The sequence below is a fragment of the Macrotis lagotis genome, chromosome 1, assembly GCF_037893015.1.
Source record: "Macrotis lagotis isolate mMagLag1 chromosome 1, bilby.v1.9.chrom.fasta, whole genome shotgun sequence".
NCBI lineage: Eukaryota > Metazoa > Chordata > Mammalia > Peramelemorphia > Peramelidae > Macrotis > Macrotis lagotis.
Genome location: NC_133658.1, coordinates 621,748,480 through 621,764,507, shown reverse-complemented (window position 1 = coordinate 621,764,507; position 16,028 = coordinate 621,748,480). Strand labels below are relative to the sequence as shown.

The 16,028-nt window shown below is 35.7% G+C and overlaps 1 protein-coding gene across 1 annotated transcript in view; it reads right to left on the bottom strand.

Moving 5' to 3' along the window:
• Nucleotides 1-16,028, bottom strand: part of ACMSD (aminocarboxymuconate semialdehyde decarboxylase) — an 84,813-nt gene that overhangs the window by 22,799 nt on the left and 45,986 nt on the right. The window contains exons 7-8 of the mRNA XM_074215048.1: nt 15,300-15,395; nt 10,907-11,079 (exon numbers count right to left, since the gene is read on the bottom strand). Coding sequence (XP_074071149.1) covers nt 10,907-11,079; nt 15,300-15,395 — 269 coding nt within the window. The remainder of the gene's footprint in view (nt 1-10,906; nt 11,080-15,299; nt 15,396-16,028) is intronic.

Sequence of the window (16,028 nt, the reverse complement as noted above, 5' to 3'; positions counted from 1 at the left end):
TGAGATATGTGAAACACTGGCAAAGGACCATTCAGCATGGCATGCCTACATCAAAGTAGGCACTGTGCTTTTTGAGCAAAGTAGAATTGGGGTAGCTCAAAAGAAACATGGGACATATACATTTAGATATCTCCATTTCAAAAGTTCATATCGACTATGCTTGACTTATGGTAGAGCCTTCTGAACTTGTAATGGTCAGATCAACCACAGTTAGACACACTGTACATTGACCCCAACATTGTAAGGTTTTTTTAGTCCTCTTTGAGCATAAAGTACAACCACCATTCCTTACCCAGGTGGAATCTGAGAATTTCAGTATCTGGTATATCTCTGAATGTAACCACTAGTTCTCCTTAACAGCTAGGTAGCTAGATTTTTTTAGTTTAGTGTATTAAATTTGGAGTCAGGAAGGACTGAGTTAAAATTTGACCTCAGGCAAGTCTTCAGAAGTACTTAATCTCTGTTAACTGAGAGAGCTCAATTTCTTTTTTGTCAGCTAGTCTTTTGACTTCATTTGGGGGTTTTTTGTTAGAGATGCTGGAGTGGTTTACCATTTCCTTCTCTAGTTCATTTTTCAGATGAGGAAACTGAAACAAACAAGGTTAGGTGACTTGCCCAGGATCACACAGCTAGCAGATGTCTGAGGCCAGATTTGAACTCAGGAAGATGAGTGTTCCTGACTCCAGATTTGACACTCTATCCACTCAGGCCAGTTGGCTGTCCCCTACCTCATAGTATAACGTTAAATACTATTTATAATGTGTTTTACTAACCTGAAAGTACTATATAAATGCTAGCTATGACAAACTGTCACCATCATAAAACTTCAAATCAAAACAATTTTATTTACAAAATATAAGACCCCCCAAAGTACCATGAATCTATCTCCTCAGAAGTTTAGTCAATCTTTATGACTTTCAGTATTGCCTTGACTAGGGCCCCAACAAGAATTCATTCTAACAAGCTATAGTATATGATTGTGAGAGGATATTATTATGCTATAAGTAATGATTAAAAGATGATTTCAGAAAAACTTGGAAAGGTTTGAATGCAAAGTGCAGAACCAGAAAAAAAGTTGAATACAATAACAGCTGTATTATATAATGAAGAATATGAATGACTTAGCTATTCTCAGTAATACAATGATCCAAGGCGATTCCAAAGGATTCATCATGAAACATGGTATCTGACTCCAGAGAAAGAACTAATATTGTTTGAATATAGACTGAAATGCTCTCTCTCTCTCTCTCTCTCTCTCTCTCTCTCTCTCTCTCTCTCTCTCTCTCTCTCTATCTTCTTCTACAATATGACTAATATGGAAATGTTTTCCATGATTGTTCATGTATAAATTATATTGGATTGCTTGCTGTCTCAGGGAATGGATGAGGAGGGAGGGATAGAATTTGGAACTCAAAACAAAAAAATGTTAAAAAATTATTTAAGATGTAATTGGGAAAAAAGAAAATATTAAAAATAAAAAAGAATTCACTCTTCTACATCTTTACTGTATCCTTTTACTGTACTATTTTGTTCCTTTGCCAATAATTCATCTGATTGTTTATCACTCTTGATCATCTATTTCCACCACAGCTTTCAGCCAGGATTTCTGAATTCCTTCATTCTCATTCCTATCACTGTTCACTGTAACTGCTTAGCTCTTCTCTGGTAGATGGGCTATGTTGCCCTATCTTTTTTGAATTAGAGTTTACAAGCTGCTCCATGGAGAGCTTGCCCTGATGACTTCTCAGTTAAAAGTGGCACAGAATTTGCAAGTTTCCAACATTTTGAATCAGGTGACTCAAGAATATTCCTTTGCATGAACAAGTCTCTAATTTATACTTCAATTCTTGAGTTATCAGTATCTCTTACATCTTCCCTTCCCTAGTATTTAGAGGATGTGTCTCCTATCAGTACCTTTTACTGAATTTTTTTATTTCCCACCTTCCTCCTGAAAAACTTGACTAGGTTGTGCACATTACCCTAGGTCACTTCTTAAAAGCTCTCCAGAAGGGGCAGAGAAAGAGAGAGAGTGGTCCAGCTGACAGTTCCCAGTAACTATTTCTAGCATTTGGACCTATGACTCAAAGGAAGAGGGACAAACCTGCCCTGAGGGTGACAATGTATCCTTACAATAATATTATTGAAGAGATGGTTTGTGAGTCCTTAGAAAGGTATTGGCCACTAATATTGATTACTAAGAGTCTGTCTGGTTTCATCATGACCAGATCAAGCCAGACTAACCTTATTCCTTTCTTTGACAGGGATATTAGACTAGCAAGTCAAAGGAATGACATAGACATGGTGTTTCTTGATTTCAGCAAAGTATTTAATAATAATTCTCAGAATATCCTTGTGAATAAGATGAAGAAATGTGAGGTAGGTAGTAATCTGGAATGATTAACTGATTTGGTCCGAAGTTTAATGATAGATGAATGCTAATTTACATGGAAGTGTCCCAAGACCTATCGTTAGTGTTCTTTTGTTAAGTATTTTCATGGATGACTTTGATGAAAGAGTGGATCAAAAAATGAATCAAATTTGTAGATGCAAGGACTATAAAACTGACTGAGATCCAAAAATAAATCTTGACAGGATACAAAAGACTGATCTAATAAGATAGAATTCTATAGCAATTAATGTAAACTATACCTGGGTTCAAAAATTCAATTTTGTAAATTTGGGATAGAGTAGGGTGTGGTATAGAGAAAAGTTCATTTTAAAATAGTCCAGTAATTTTAGTTTTTAGTCAAAAAATTAGTGCAATCTTGGGTTTCTTTGATAGGTATATACCATCAACAACGATGTAGGGAATAATCCCTTTGTTTTCTGATTTGGTTGGACCACAACTGAAGTGTTGGGTGCTAGGTGCCACATTTTAGGAAAGTCATTGATGAAGCAGTGCATATTCAAAGCTGTACAATCTAAGACTTGATTGAAGGAGCTAGAAGACTTATGGGAATTGTGATAATTGTATACAAATATTTTAGATTAGCTCCAAAGGGCAAACTAGGATCAGTGAATGAAAGTTGCAGAGAGGCAAATTGTAATTGTATTTTAAAAAACCCATTAGTATTATTTCAATGTAAAAGAAAATGCCTTGGTAAAGTCTATGGGAGGACCACAGGCTTTGATTGGATGACCACATGTCAAATTATTGAAGAGGGAATTAATTTATGTAGGTTGGGTTTGGTGATCATTGAGGTTTCTTCTAGCCCTGAGATTCTATGCCATGACAAAGGTAGAAAGACTTTAAGCATGGTTTTAATCATGGATTATGTGTCCATTTTTCAAACCTGCTTAAATTTGGAGAATCTCATGTTGGGAAGGTTGGTCTCCAAGTCATAAAGACCATTTACTAAGAAGCAGAGACCTTGATGTCTGTGTCAGTGGAGGAAATACCCATACTGATGAAATGACAGGGATTTTGAAGTACAGGAAAGAAAATAAATATCTACTGTGGACCAGGAACTGTACTAAACATTTTAGGAATATTAATTCATTTGAGATTCACAACACATGATATCATTTCATTTTTATTACCTAGTTAGAGGTAATCACTCTTATTATTATCACACCCATTTTACAGTTGGGGAACCTGAGGCAAATAGAAATCAAGTAATTCTCCCAGGGTCATGCAGTTTCTTAGTATCTTAGACTAGATTTGAGCTTAGATCTCTCCAATTCCAGACTGGTATTCTATCTGCTTTACCAATATAATAATTTTGTAGTCTCAGACACCATTATAACAAAAAATGAGTGAGATTTCCCAGGGAATACTATATATCACAGAACTAGCAAGTAGATAGTGGAAACTGCAGGCTATTGATGATTTCTGTTCCATATAATTAACTGTGAAATAGACATGGACAATTGTTCAATATAAAGAGCCCAGAGTACTACAAATCTCTCTTTGTGTGATTGAATCTAAGCTGTAGGATCAGATATTTCTTTGCTTTCTAAGCCAACACCAGATTTCAGACTTAAAGGTAAATTCCTTCCTTCTGTCAGAAGAACTACGAGCAAATTAGCTAAGACTCTTTCCCCCTTTGCTTTTCCAGGATTTAAGTTTAATGATAATAACCAAATTAACAAAAGTTAATTTTACTTTCATTTTTTAAGCAATTAAATGTTTCAATAGAAAGTTAGCTGAAATGTTCCATAGGAGACTTGTTGGCTTCTTAAGCGTTTCCTCATCTCCCACCTTTTTCTCTCACTCCCTTTCCCCACTTTCCCCAGTTCTATTTAGTCTCCAACCACTGCATACAGAGACAGGAGAACATAGAACCATGAAACTTAGAAGGGAACTTAGTTATTATTTGGTTTGACCCTCTTAATTTACAGTTGTAAAAATGAAGTCTGAGATAGTTTTGTGATAAGCCAAGGTAAGATAAATATTCAGGGGATTCAGTCAATTGTGCTTTTAAATACTCTCTCTAAAAATGACAAACTAGTCTTCCTCTCTAAGTAGATCAAAGTTCAGATGTTTTTATTGCCAGTGCCAGTAGACATTTATCAGATCTATGCGGATGAGATTGCAAAATTAATTGCTTATAGTATCTGCAAGCAAATCAAATATGTTTATCTACTATTAGCATGCTCCACAAATCTCCTCTGGTCTCATTCAATTGTTTATACCATCTGAACCCATGTTTAACAAATTGGCTGATATCCCATGTCTAATTTTCTTGGTGCCTTTTAGACAGCGGACATTCAATTCTGCTCTGTCCTTTTGTTCCAATGGCCAGGAAGGCAACTGAAGCAGGCACTGTGGAATGCTTAGAGCCTGATTAAATATGGAAGATGCCAAGGTCATCCACTGCATCTGGAGCCATCACAGGTTGTCTTGACTCTCTCTTGTTATTGACCAATGATGAATTTGGAAGAGAGAGTAAGACTGATGACTTCACACAACTCTGACTCATGTAAATCCAATTTATGCATGAATCAAAAGATATCACTCATACCAACTTACCATTCCTACCTCAAAGTCCTATGATGACAGAAAAGTGATAAAGCAGCAGGTATGGATACACTGGGAACTTTGGTCACAATACTGTTCACAGGTGATAGGGTTATTTTCTCACTGCAAACAGCAGTGGAAATCTGCAGCCCCCTAGCTGACTGAGCAACTTTTTTAAGGATTGTACTGCATACCTCCTGGTGTGAGAAAGCAGTTAGCAAAGGTGCTCTAAAAATTGGTCTGTTTATCCAACCCTGGCCTGATTACTGCAGCAGGTGGGTATCTCACTCTGTGGTTGAAACACAAAAAATAATGTGCAAAAACTTCTTCAAAGAAGATTCCACTCTCTATTGGCACATAGATTGTGCACATACTCACAGACAACACAAGATTCAAGAGACATTAAAGACAAACAGGTATCATATCCAAAAAGTAGCCCCAAGTGAAACAAGACTGACAATGAAGGCCAGCTTATTGAAGTCAGAGCTGGATACACATCTTTCTGGAGTGGCTACAGAGAAATGGAGTACCATGAAGCTGGGCTAGATTTTGTAATCAAAACTAATAGTCATCAAACTTGAATGCCTACCCCCAAAAAAAGAATATACAACAGACTCATGACAATGAGATTGCCACTTGTAGGAAAATGCCATGCTACCCTCATCAGTGTCTGTATTCCCACCATGATGAACCCTGATGCAATCAAAGAAAAATTTTATGAAGACCTGGAAACACTTATTATCAATGTACCAAAAGAAGACAAGCTTATAATTATGGATGACTTTAATGCTAGAGTAGGCTCAAATTACCAAATATTGCAGGGAGTCCTTGGGAGGAATGGAGTTGGAAACAGCAATAGTGATGGTCACCTACTGCTGAAGGCTTGTGTAACTCATGATCTTCTCATCACAAACACTGCAATAAAACCTCCTGGATGTACCCTCACAGTGAACATTGGCATCTATTAGACTATGTGATTGTAAGAAGAGACAGACAGGATGTGAGAATGATAAAGACAATGAATGCATGGTGTAAAGTGCTGGACTGATCATAGACTCATCCTCTCTAAGCTAAATATTCACATTCAACTGAAGTGGTGGCCCCAGAAGAATTAATGTCAAGAGATGAGAGTGTTTTTCTGAGTGGGAACAGTTTATTGCTAACTTGGAGGGAAAGTTGAGCCAAGATACAGTCGGCAACAGGGAAGCAGAAAAAGAGTGGGCAGCTTTCACAGATTTGGTGTATAGCACTGCATTTACTCATCTGGATCAGAACACTTGCAAACATCAAGACTTGCTGAAAATGATGGGGAAGCCGCTAAATGAAAAGCAGAAACTCCACAAGATTTACCAGCATGATATTTCATCTGTTTCCAAGAAGGCAGCATTTAATTCCATCAAAAGTAAAGTATGTGAGACTTAGAAAGATATAGTAAGAATGCAGATGAAATTCAATTTTATGCAGATAGTAAAACTTCAAGCTACTTTTATGATGCCCTGAAGACTATTTATAGACCAAAGACCTATGTACATATCAACTACTTAGTGCTGATAGAGTCACATTAATTAATGATAGGGGTAAGATACTAGATAGATGGATTTAACATTCCACTGTGTTCTAAATAGGCCATCATCAATCATGGCAGGGAACTGAATTGCTTCCATTTAAATTGTCTTAGGAATAAAATTTTGAAGATCACTGGTAGAATAAGATACCATACAGTGAGGTCCTTTCTCTAGCTAAATTGCCAAGCGTTCAAACCTTACTATAGAGAGTACAACTACAATGGGCTGGCCATTTTGTAAGAATGCCAAATGTATGTTTACCAAAAAGACATTTTTATGGAGAACTCACAGGGCAAGTGCTCATGGAGGATCAGAAGAAGTAATACAGGAACATCTTTAAAGTCTCTTTTTACAATTTTTGTAATTGATTGTGAAGCATAGGAGACACTGGCACAGGACTGCCCAGCATGGCATGGTCTCATCAGAGAAGGTGCTGTATTCTATGAATAAGGCATAATGGAAGCAACTCAAAGGAAATGTGAGATTTGTAAGTTTAGCATAACCATCGTTCACATGGACTATTTGTGTCCAATCTGAGATAGAGTATTCTGAATTTGTACTGTTCGGATCAGCCATAGGCAGACATACCGTAACTCATTTCTAACATAGGGATGTCAATTTTGTCATTTTTGATAAGGAAGGACAAGAACCAACTAGTTAAATGGTAGGGGATTAAAAAGAAAGATAAAAGAGAATTTCTACTCTCATAAAACTCATATTTAATGGGAAAATATATAAATAATATATATATATATATATATATATATATATAAATAAGATAAAAATATGACATAACTTGATAAATGGGTTATCCAGCATTTACTTGAAGACCTCTAGCAAGGAGCAACCCATTATTATATCCTGAGGTGGTCCTTTCTGCTTTGGATAGATATGATTGTTGTCAAGCTTTTCCTCATATCAGATCTAAATCTGCTCTGACACTTACACCTTGCTGTTATTTCTGTCTTCTAGAGCTAAGAAGTATAAGTCTAACAAGCAAATTATTGATGCTTTCTTACTTCAGGGTTACCTTTAAAGGACTCATCCTCCATATTCCTCCTTAGTGACCCCTCTCAAGAACCTTCCTTTGTATCAAAAAACAATTTCTAGGCAAAAAAAAACCCATGTAGACCTGGTTTACAAGGTTTGCTTCAGTGGTCAACTATCTATCATTTCTTTGCCAAGAAGAGGTATATATACATTTCAGTGCCAGTCAAATTAGTTGCTGCCTTGACAAGAATTCTGCTATCTTTCATTTCATCATTCTGATATCATTTTCCTGTTTTCATTGTGCAGATTATTCTTCTATTTCTTTTTACTTTATTCTGTATTATTTCATACTAATCTCCAAATTTCTCAGAATGCATCTAGGAATATTTTATTATTTTAATAACTTTAGTTATTTCCAAATAATATTTTATTAGTTCACACTTATTATATTCCATATTTGTTTAGTTTTTTCTTTTTCCTATTTCATATAATATATTTTAGACACTTGGAGAGCTGCCTTGTCCTTCCTAATACTTCTCTTAGGAAGTTTTCTTAAGACTTTTCTTCTCTAGATTAAACATTTAAATCAGCTCTTAAAGTCTTTTACCATTCTGTGAATACTCTGCAGTTTATCAATGTTCTTTCAATATGGTGCCCAGAACTGAACACATTACTCTAGATATAACCTTGTCTGACCAGAGTACAGTGGAATTAATTGTATACCAGTCATGCCCTTTTACTCTCTTCTTATTTGGGATTTCGACTTCTTGTTACCTAATTTGTTTTTTTTTCTTTTTCTAATCCAAAGTTAAATTTTCTTGATAGGAAAAAATGAAAACAAACACTGAGGAGTTCTCCCTTGTTTCTGTAATTCATTTTCATTTTACATCTGCAGCATCCACATTCTTTCTTTGATTTTTCTCTTTTCCCCAATATAATATAAAACAGCCCTGCTTTGCTCATCCTTTACTTTTCTTGTCAGACTTATTTCATTGAATTGTTTTTTTAATGCCATATATTTCTATCCCTCCTTTATTATTTGCCCCAATTTGATCTTTTGTACATAGATTTTTTTTTAAATTCTAAGTTGGTCAATGAGTTCCCTGTGCATTCACATTATTCTTTTTAAGCACACTCATTTTTGTACCTCATCAGAATTGTTTCTCTTTGGAATTTCATTGTTAATAATTCTCCATTTCTCTTGATTTGACTTTCCTTGAAGAATTGTAGTGCATGGGGGTGGCTAGGTGGCACAGTAGATAGAGCACTGGCCCTGGAGTCAGGAGTACCTGAGTTGAAATCCGGCCTCAGACACTTAATAATTACCTAGTTGTGTGGCATGGGCAAGCCACTTAACCCCATTGCCTTGCAAAAAAAAAAAGAATTGTAGTGCCTGTAAATGTATCTACCTTTTCTCAGAACTCTCTGAAATTTGTCCTCTACAATCTATTCAATACAATAAGCATTTCTCTTCCTTTCTAGCACAAATTCTAGTATAGATGTTCATTTCTCTCTAAGGAAACATTTATTTCTATTTTATTTTTCTTTTTTCTGGAATTAGGAGACACAAAATAAAAACTGATTTTGTTGCTTCCTTTACCTTTTGAAAAATGTAAACATCAAGGCAAACTAAAAAATAATTAGCTGCTTTGCTTTCAGCAGAAAGAGAATGCCGATAGATATCTGGATAATTAGTCTCTTATCATAACTATATCCTCCTTCTGTGCCAAGTTTTCTAGGTTTCTCCAACTCTTCAATCTATTTTCTTTGTGTGTACAAGTGATCTGTAATACAATTCAATGATAATATTGTTTCTGTCTCTACCTCCATAGAACTTTACCTGATATTCTCCAATGTACTTCTCCCTCTGGTTTCTGAGGTTCCACAGAAGAGTCTAATATTTTAAATTCTCCATGTTGTTCTCTTCCTCCTACTTCACCACATATTTTTACCTATTTAGCCTCTTTTGAATAAGGCATATATTTCCAGAGTCATATTCCAATTATAAGTTGCATCTCTCACTTGTGATATCAAATTTGCCTCCTTGATTTAAGATTTCTGATTCATTTTGGTTGTCACCCATATTTTATGTGATTACAAAAAATACTTGAGGTCAAGATTTTTATTGTTAGCTCCTTTCTTGGAATCTGTCTGTGAATTTCAGGGTATCTTTACTGTTTTTCTTCTTCATAAATTGCACCTACTATCTATAGTATATAACTTGGTGGAAACATATAAGCAATAAATTCACATTACTTCTTCCTTTCAAGTCAAAACCTCCCATTCCATTTTGGGAATATCCTGTCCCCACTAGATTTGCAAGACTTTAGGCAAATTCATTTTTTTTAGGTTTTTTTTTTTGCAAGGCAAACGGGGTTAAGTGGCTTGCCTGAGGCCACACAGCTAGGTACTTATTAAGTGTCTGAGACCGGATTTGAACCCAAGTACTGACTCCAGGGCCGTGCTTCATCCACTATGCCATCTAGCCACCCCTAGGCAAATTCATTTTTGTTAGTCCTTACTGGGTGCAGTTCATCTTTGGACAAAAGTCCATCATACCTATTTCTTAAACCATGATTCAGCAAATCCAAACCAGTTGTTTTTATATACTCCATCTTGCTAATTAAATTCACAGAATTGATCTTTCCTTTTTCTGACGTCACATAGCACTTCACACCCTCTTCCCCCTCTTTGTGTCTGTCTGTCTTTCTTTCTCTGTCTATCTCTGCTTCCTATATTCTATTCTTTTTAGTTAATTTATAGTATGGAATATTTGTGTCAAATACTGTCTCTAACAGTATGGGACAATATTATTTTTTCCCTCCCCCAGTGCATGGAATCTTATTTTACTCACAAGATTATGTATCTAGAGTAGGAAGAGGCCTTAGAAATATCTAATTTAACCATCTTATATTTTTTTTTACAAATGAGGAAACTGAAGGCTAGAGAGATTAAGTAACATGTATAAGGTCATACAACTAATTAATGTACAATTGGGACTAGAATCCAAGATTCCCCTAGTCTTGTGTTCTTTCTACTGTAATATGGTGTTCCACCTCTTTAGTTTCCCCTTGGGAGGAAGAGCTGGGGATATGGAAATATACAGTTGGTTAATCTGACTGGGACTTTTTCAGAATGGGTAACAAGTCCAAGGTCCTATTGGGTCCTAAGAATTCTCCTTGTTTAAGTAAGCCTACAAAGCAAGACTAGACCTTCAGTTACATAGGTGACAAATAAAGTTCTTATTTGCTTTCTCTTCCCTTTTCTTCTGTTCATATTTATTATTTATTTTGTAGGAAATAGAGAAGAAAATAGAAACTTATTCAGGAATCCTCCACTTTCTCCCTCTTTGCCCCCTGCAAGAGTAAACCTCAAGAACATGTCAGCTTACCTTTCCTATAACTTCTGTCAGCAGTTTCAGGGCCAGAGGATCATGAACCAGGGAGTCCGTATAAAAAGATCCCAGGTATTTCCTTGGGTTATATGGGTTGTCTTGGGCACACAGGTCAGGGCGCACATTGAATCCATGAGATATTCTCCCCACTGTGAATGGGAAAGCACCACCTACAAAGAAAGCTTCTTATTGAGGGGCCTGATCTTGATTGGAAAAATACATGACAAAGTAGAGAGACATCATTTTCATTGCTGACAATTATTTACTGAGCATTAAATTTATAAGAATCATAGGATTACAGATCTAGAACTATCAGCAATCTTAGAAAAGTCTAGTTGAACCTCATTATTTCACAAATGAGGAAACTCTTAGTGACTTGCCAAAGAACACATTAGAATCACCTTTTCAACATAGATATTCTGACTCCAGAGACTGCTTTTCTGATTTGACACAGGAAATGAAAAATAGAAAAGTCTGTTTGGGGATCTTATAGTTTCTTTTTTTCAGGGGTCTTACTCTAATGGAGAAGTAACAGTTGAATCCTTTCACAAAGAACTGTGCTATGAAAATACTTAGGAATAAAATATGTAAACAAGAATAACAGGTTGTGAATAGCTAGTTTTCTAAGTACATCCTTGGTGTTTTTATTACTTATAGGGTGTAGAACCAGAAGAGGTCATAAAGAACATCTAGTACCTCCTACCCTCCTGACCCCATTTTTTTCCCAAATGAGAAAACTACATTTCCAAGGTCTCATAGGTAAAAACTATTAGTGCTATGTATAGAGGTCTTCTCTAAGGATTCCTTTAAGATACTCATGTATCTAAGGACATAGGAATAGTATCTTGCTGCTTCTCAGGTATAAATGATGACACACATAGCATACAAAAATATGGTAATACAACAATGCAAACAAAATATGGATGTGCCTATGTTCCCAGAGAGTTTGCTTTTTTCCCCATCTGGGGAAATCTTAAAGTTTTTCTTTTTTTTACTTAGAAATGTGCCAAAATAGCTTCCTTTTGCAATGAAGAGGTAAAAAGGATTGTAGGTGCTAAAGTAGTAGAAATGAGAATGATATTATTTTCATTTCTTACTTGAGTGACTATTTTGAACCTCTATGAGATAGAGTAGAACTGTATAGGTCATCTGTACAGGAAGGAGATTCCCAGTGAATTATTTGACCAATCCCTATATTGAGTGCCCAAAGTCTTAATGCAGTTTTAAACTATTAAAGCTGCATGATGATAATGATAATAATAAAGATAATAATAACTAACTAAATGTACATATGTTGTTTTGCTTGATAGATTGTGAGTTCCTTGGGAGCATGAAATCTTTCAGTTTTTGCTTTTTGTCTTCTTTGGTACCTAATGTAATGCTTGGTAAATAGTAGTAGCTCAATAAATGTTTTTAGAGTAAATGGATGTTCAATAAGCATAATGAATAACCCCCTTTTTCTCTTATGTTTCCCCCCCCCAAAATCTATCAATGGAATGAATTCCTTGAACAATGCACCAAAAATTTTAATAAATCATAAATTTGACATAAATTAGGTCAGTTATCATTTAGCATATTGACCTTTCTCTCAGTTCCTTTTGGTAATTACTGTAGTGAGATATTTCTGTTGACTGCTTGTCTTCTACAGCCTTTTTAGAGAATGAGCCACTTTTAATCAAAGGTTGCTTTTTCAGACAGTAAAATCTTTTGGTTGGTAATGTTAAGATAAAAAAATTTCCCTTAATTCCCTAAGATCCCTGAATTTACTTCCCAGCAATTTTCCTGAAATAATTTGCAGCTGATTTTCCTATCTACTGGGGTTAATAATCTTGGAAACAGAATTCTTAGAGTTTGGAGGAACCTTAGCAGCCATTTAGTCTATGCTAAATTAAAAATGAAATCCCACTCCAACATACTAAGTAAGTAGTCAAGCAATCTCTGCTTGCAGGTCTCTGATGAAGGGGAACTACTTCTCAGAACAACCCATTTCCCTTATGGATCACTCTAATAATTAGGAAAATTTTCCTGACATTAAATTTAAATTGGTTTCTATGCAACCTCCAATCATTTTTCCTGGTTTTGCCCTTTGAGGCCAAATAGAATGAATCTCCTGCTTCCATATGACAGTCCTTATACTTGGTATAATTATATTTACCCTTGAAGTTTTACTTTTTCAGAATAAAAATATCTAGTACTCAACCAATCCTCATATGACATGGATGCAAAGGTCTTGCCATCCTGATTGCTTTTTTCTGGCCATTCTCCAGCTTATCACTGTCTTTCCTAAATGATGGCAGTCACAACTGAACACTAGACTTCATTTGTGTTCTTACCAGTACAGAGCAGTACAGGGCTAACATCTTATTCCTGAGAACTCTGCTTTTCAATGCAAACTAAGATTTTAGTTTTGATTTTTGATTTTTAGCTTCTACCTCATACTGACTCATATTGAGTCCAATAAATCCTATTTTCCACCCTCCCTCAGAAAACTTAGCTCTAGCATTGCCTCTTCCATCTTAAATTCATGAAGTTGAATTTTTAAATCTGAAACTCTCATATATAACTTCAAGCCATACATGTTGAAGGCAGTAGAACTGGAGTAAGGAAGAGAGACTGCCCAGTTGGAAACCCAACTTGGGTTTTCTTTTCTTAGTCTTCTTTCCCAACAGCACAACTAATACAATTAAGTACCATGAAGCATTATATATTTCTGTCTAAGATCAATTACATAGCATGGTGGAGCAGGTCAGCTACAGGAAAATCTATGGCTTGAAATCATCACTTAGCCTGACTAATCTTCTGTTCTATTCACGGAAGCACTGTTGGGAGTGAATGCTAGTTGATTTTTACAGTTATATATCTTAGAGCTGGAAGAGATCTCAAGAAATCATTTGGCTCAGCCATTTGCCTTTGGGAAGATAAATTATTTCTTATGCCTATTTTATAAATGAACCAAGTAAGTCCCAGAGGTCTTAAGCTACTATCCAAGGTTGTAATCATATACAGTATGAGAAAAGAACATAGCTCTAGAACAGGAACGAAGGTTCTAGTCCAATATCCTCACTTTAAAGATGAGGAAATTGAGGCTGATGGAGATTTAATGAGTTGACCAAATGTACACAAGTAGTATTAGAAGTGCAATTACAAATAAACAAGTTACAAGGAGAACAAACAAGAGTAACATTGTCTAGTGGAAAGAGGATAGGACCTGGAATTTAAGACACTTGGGTTAGATAAGCACAAAACTTCTCTGAGTCTCAGGTTCCTCATTTGCAAGCTGATATTATATTTTTATTACTAACCTTATGCTCTAGTGACAAAGACTGTATAAACCTTAAAGCTTTGGGTAAATGAGAGTTATTGTTATTATTCTAAGTGACATAGAAGAACTTTTTTGGGGAGTAACAAGAAAAGAAGCAAGGCAGCATGACCAGGAATCAAGGGAATTGACTGGTCCAGACTCTGTCAATAGATAATTAAGAGATGTGGAGAGATGTGAAGGAAAAATCACCCAAGTGTTCTAGAATCTGTCTGATTTATCTGCAAAAATAAAAAATAGAAGGTTGGACATGCTCATCTGAAGTTTTATTCAATTCTAAAATTCTGTTGTGCCTTAACTATATAAGGAGGGTTCAGTTGATAAATGACTTTGAAGTAAAGACTTTGGATTTTGAATTTATTCCACTAGGAAGCCAATTTCCAATTCTCTAGAAGGAAAATCATTGCATGTATATGATTTTATCATTTGTATTGAGTTATAAGCTTCTCTAGGGCCAATATTATGTTTTCTTTTACCCAGTTCCAAAACTATTTAGTGTGTTCTATCCAGGGTGCTATTGAAAAGTAATTCTGGTTCATCTGTTTCTATTCTATGCCTCTTGGGCCAGATTAGCATTGCCATTTAAATCCAGTAAGCTTAAACTGATAGAAAACATTCCAATGGTAGTAAGATTAGAAATACAAATCAGTGGTGGTGATGGTGAGGACAAGGAGCTCAATAATCAGGGGTCACTTTTTCTGATATGGAAGCAAGTTTTCAGTATAATCAAGGAGTGGTGTAGAAGAAAAGGAATAAAAGGATTGAAAGGAATAAGCATTCATCTGTATCAGACACTGTCATGAGTACTTTTTTTTGAACAAATATTATTTCTTTTGCTTCTGACAACAGTCCTGTGAAGTTGGTGCTCAATTTACAATTGAGGAAAATGAAGTATATAGAGGTTAAGTGACTGACTTAAGGTTATACTACTAGAACTGTCTGAGGCTGTATTTCAATTCAGATCTTCCTGACTTGAGACCCAGTGCTCAGGCTACTGATCCACTGGCTATCTTCTTGCTCTAAATCCTATGAATACAGTTATTTGACAAATGATATCTCCAAAGCTCTTACCTCCATGAGCAAAGCACACTTTAAGCTTAGGAAACTTCTCAAAGACTCCTCCCATAATCATGGAACAAATGGCTGTGGTGGTTTCTGCTGGCATGCCTGAAAATAGCAAGCAAAGTAGCAAGATAGAGAGTTTGTTAGATTTTTTTTGCAAGGCAGTGGAGTTTGTAGGATTAAATAGAAGACAATGCTAAGGAGTTATAGTTCTTTCCCCCTATTCTTCAGCTTTAGATTTAATGCTCCTATGAATTGATAAATACAGATCTTAAAAATGTCATTACTTTGGAGAGAAAGGAAACTTACTATTTTTAACTTTCAGACTGGGTTGTTTGGGGATTTAAACTAATACTATAGTCAGAAGACCTATTTTCAGTTCCTGGATCCTTTAATGATTTATGAACATGAATGGCAAGTTGACTTTAGTTTCTAAAATAAGGATAATAGCATTTGGTTTGCTACTTCTCTTTCCTGTCCTTCCCCTTGTACTGTCTGCCCTGAAGGAATAAGGTCAAGTTTAGTCAGTGTAGAGTAATATGAAATCTACATGATAGTTGCTCCAAATGCATTGATTAACTTCCCTTCCCATAGACTAGGGTCAGGGAATGTCTAGCCTATGGATATATAAACCCCAGAAATCATTTGGTCTGGCACTGCCATGGCAACCACAAGTAGGACTCAAAATTCAATAAGTCCAGGAACTTTTTAGGGGTGAAGTAATAAAATGTTTGACCA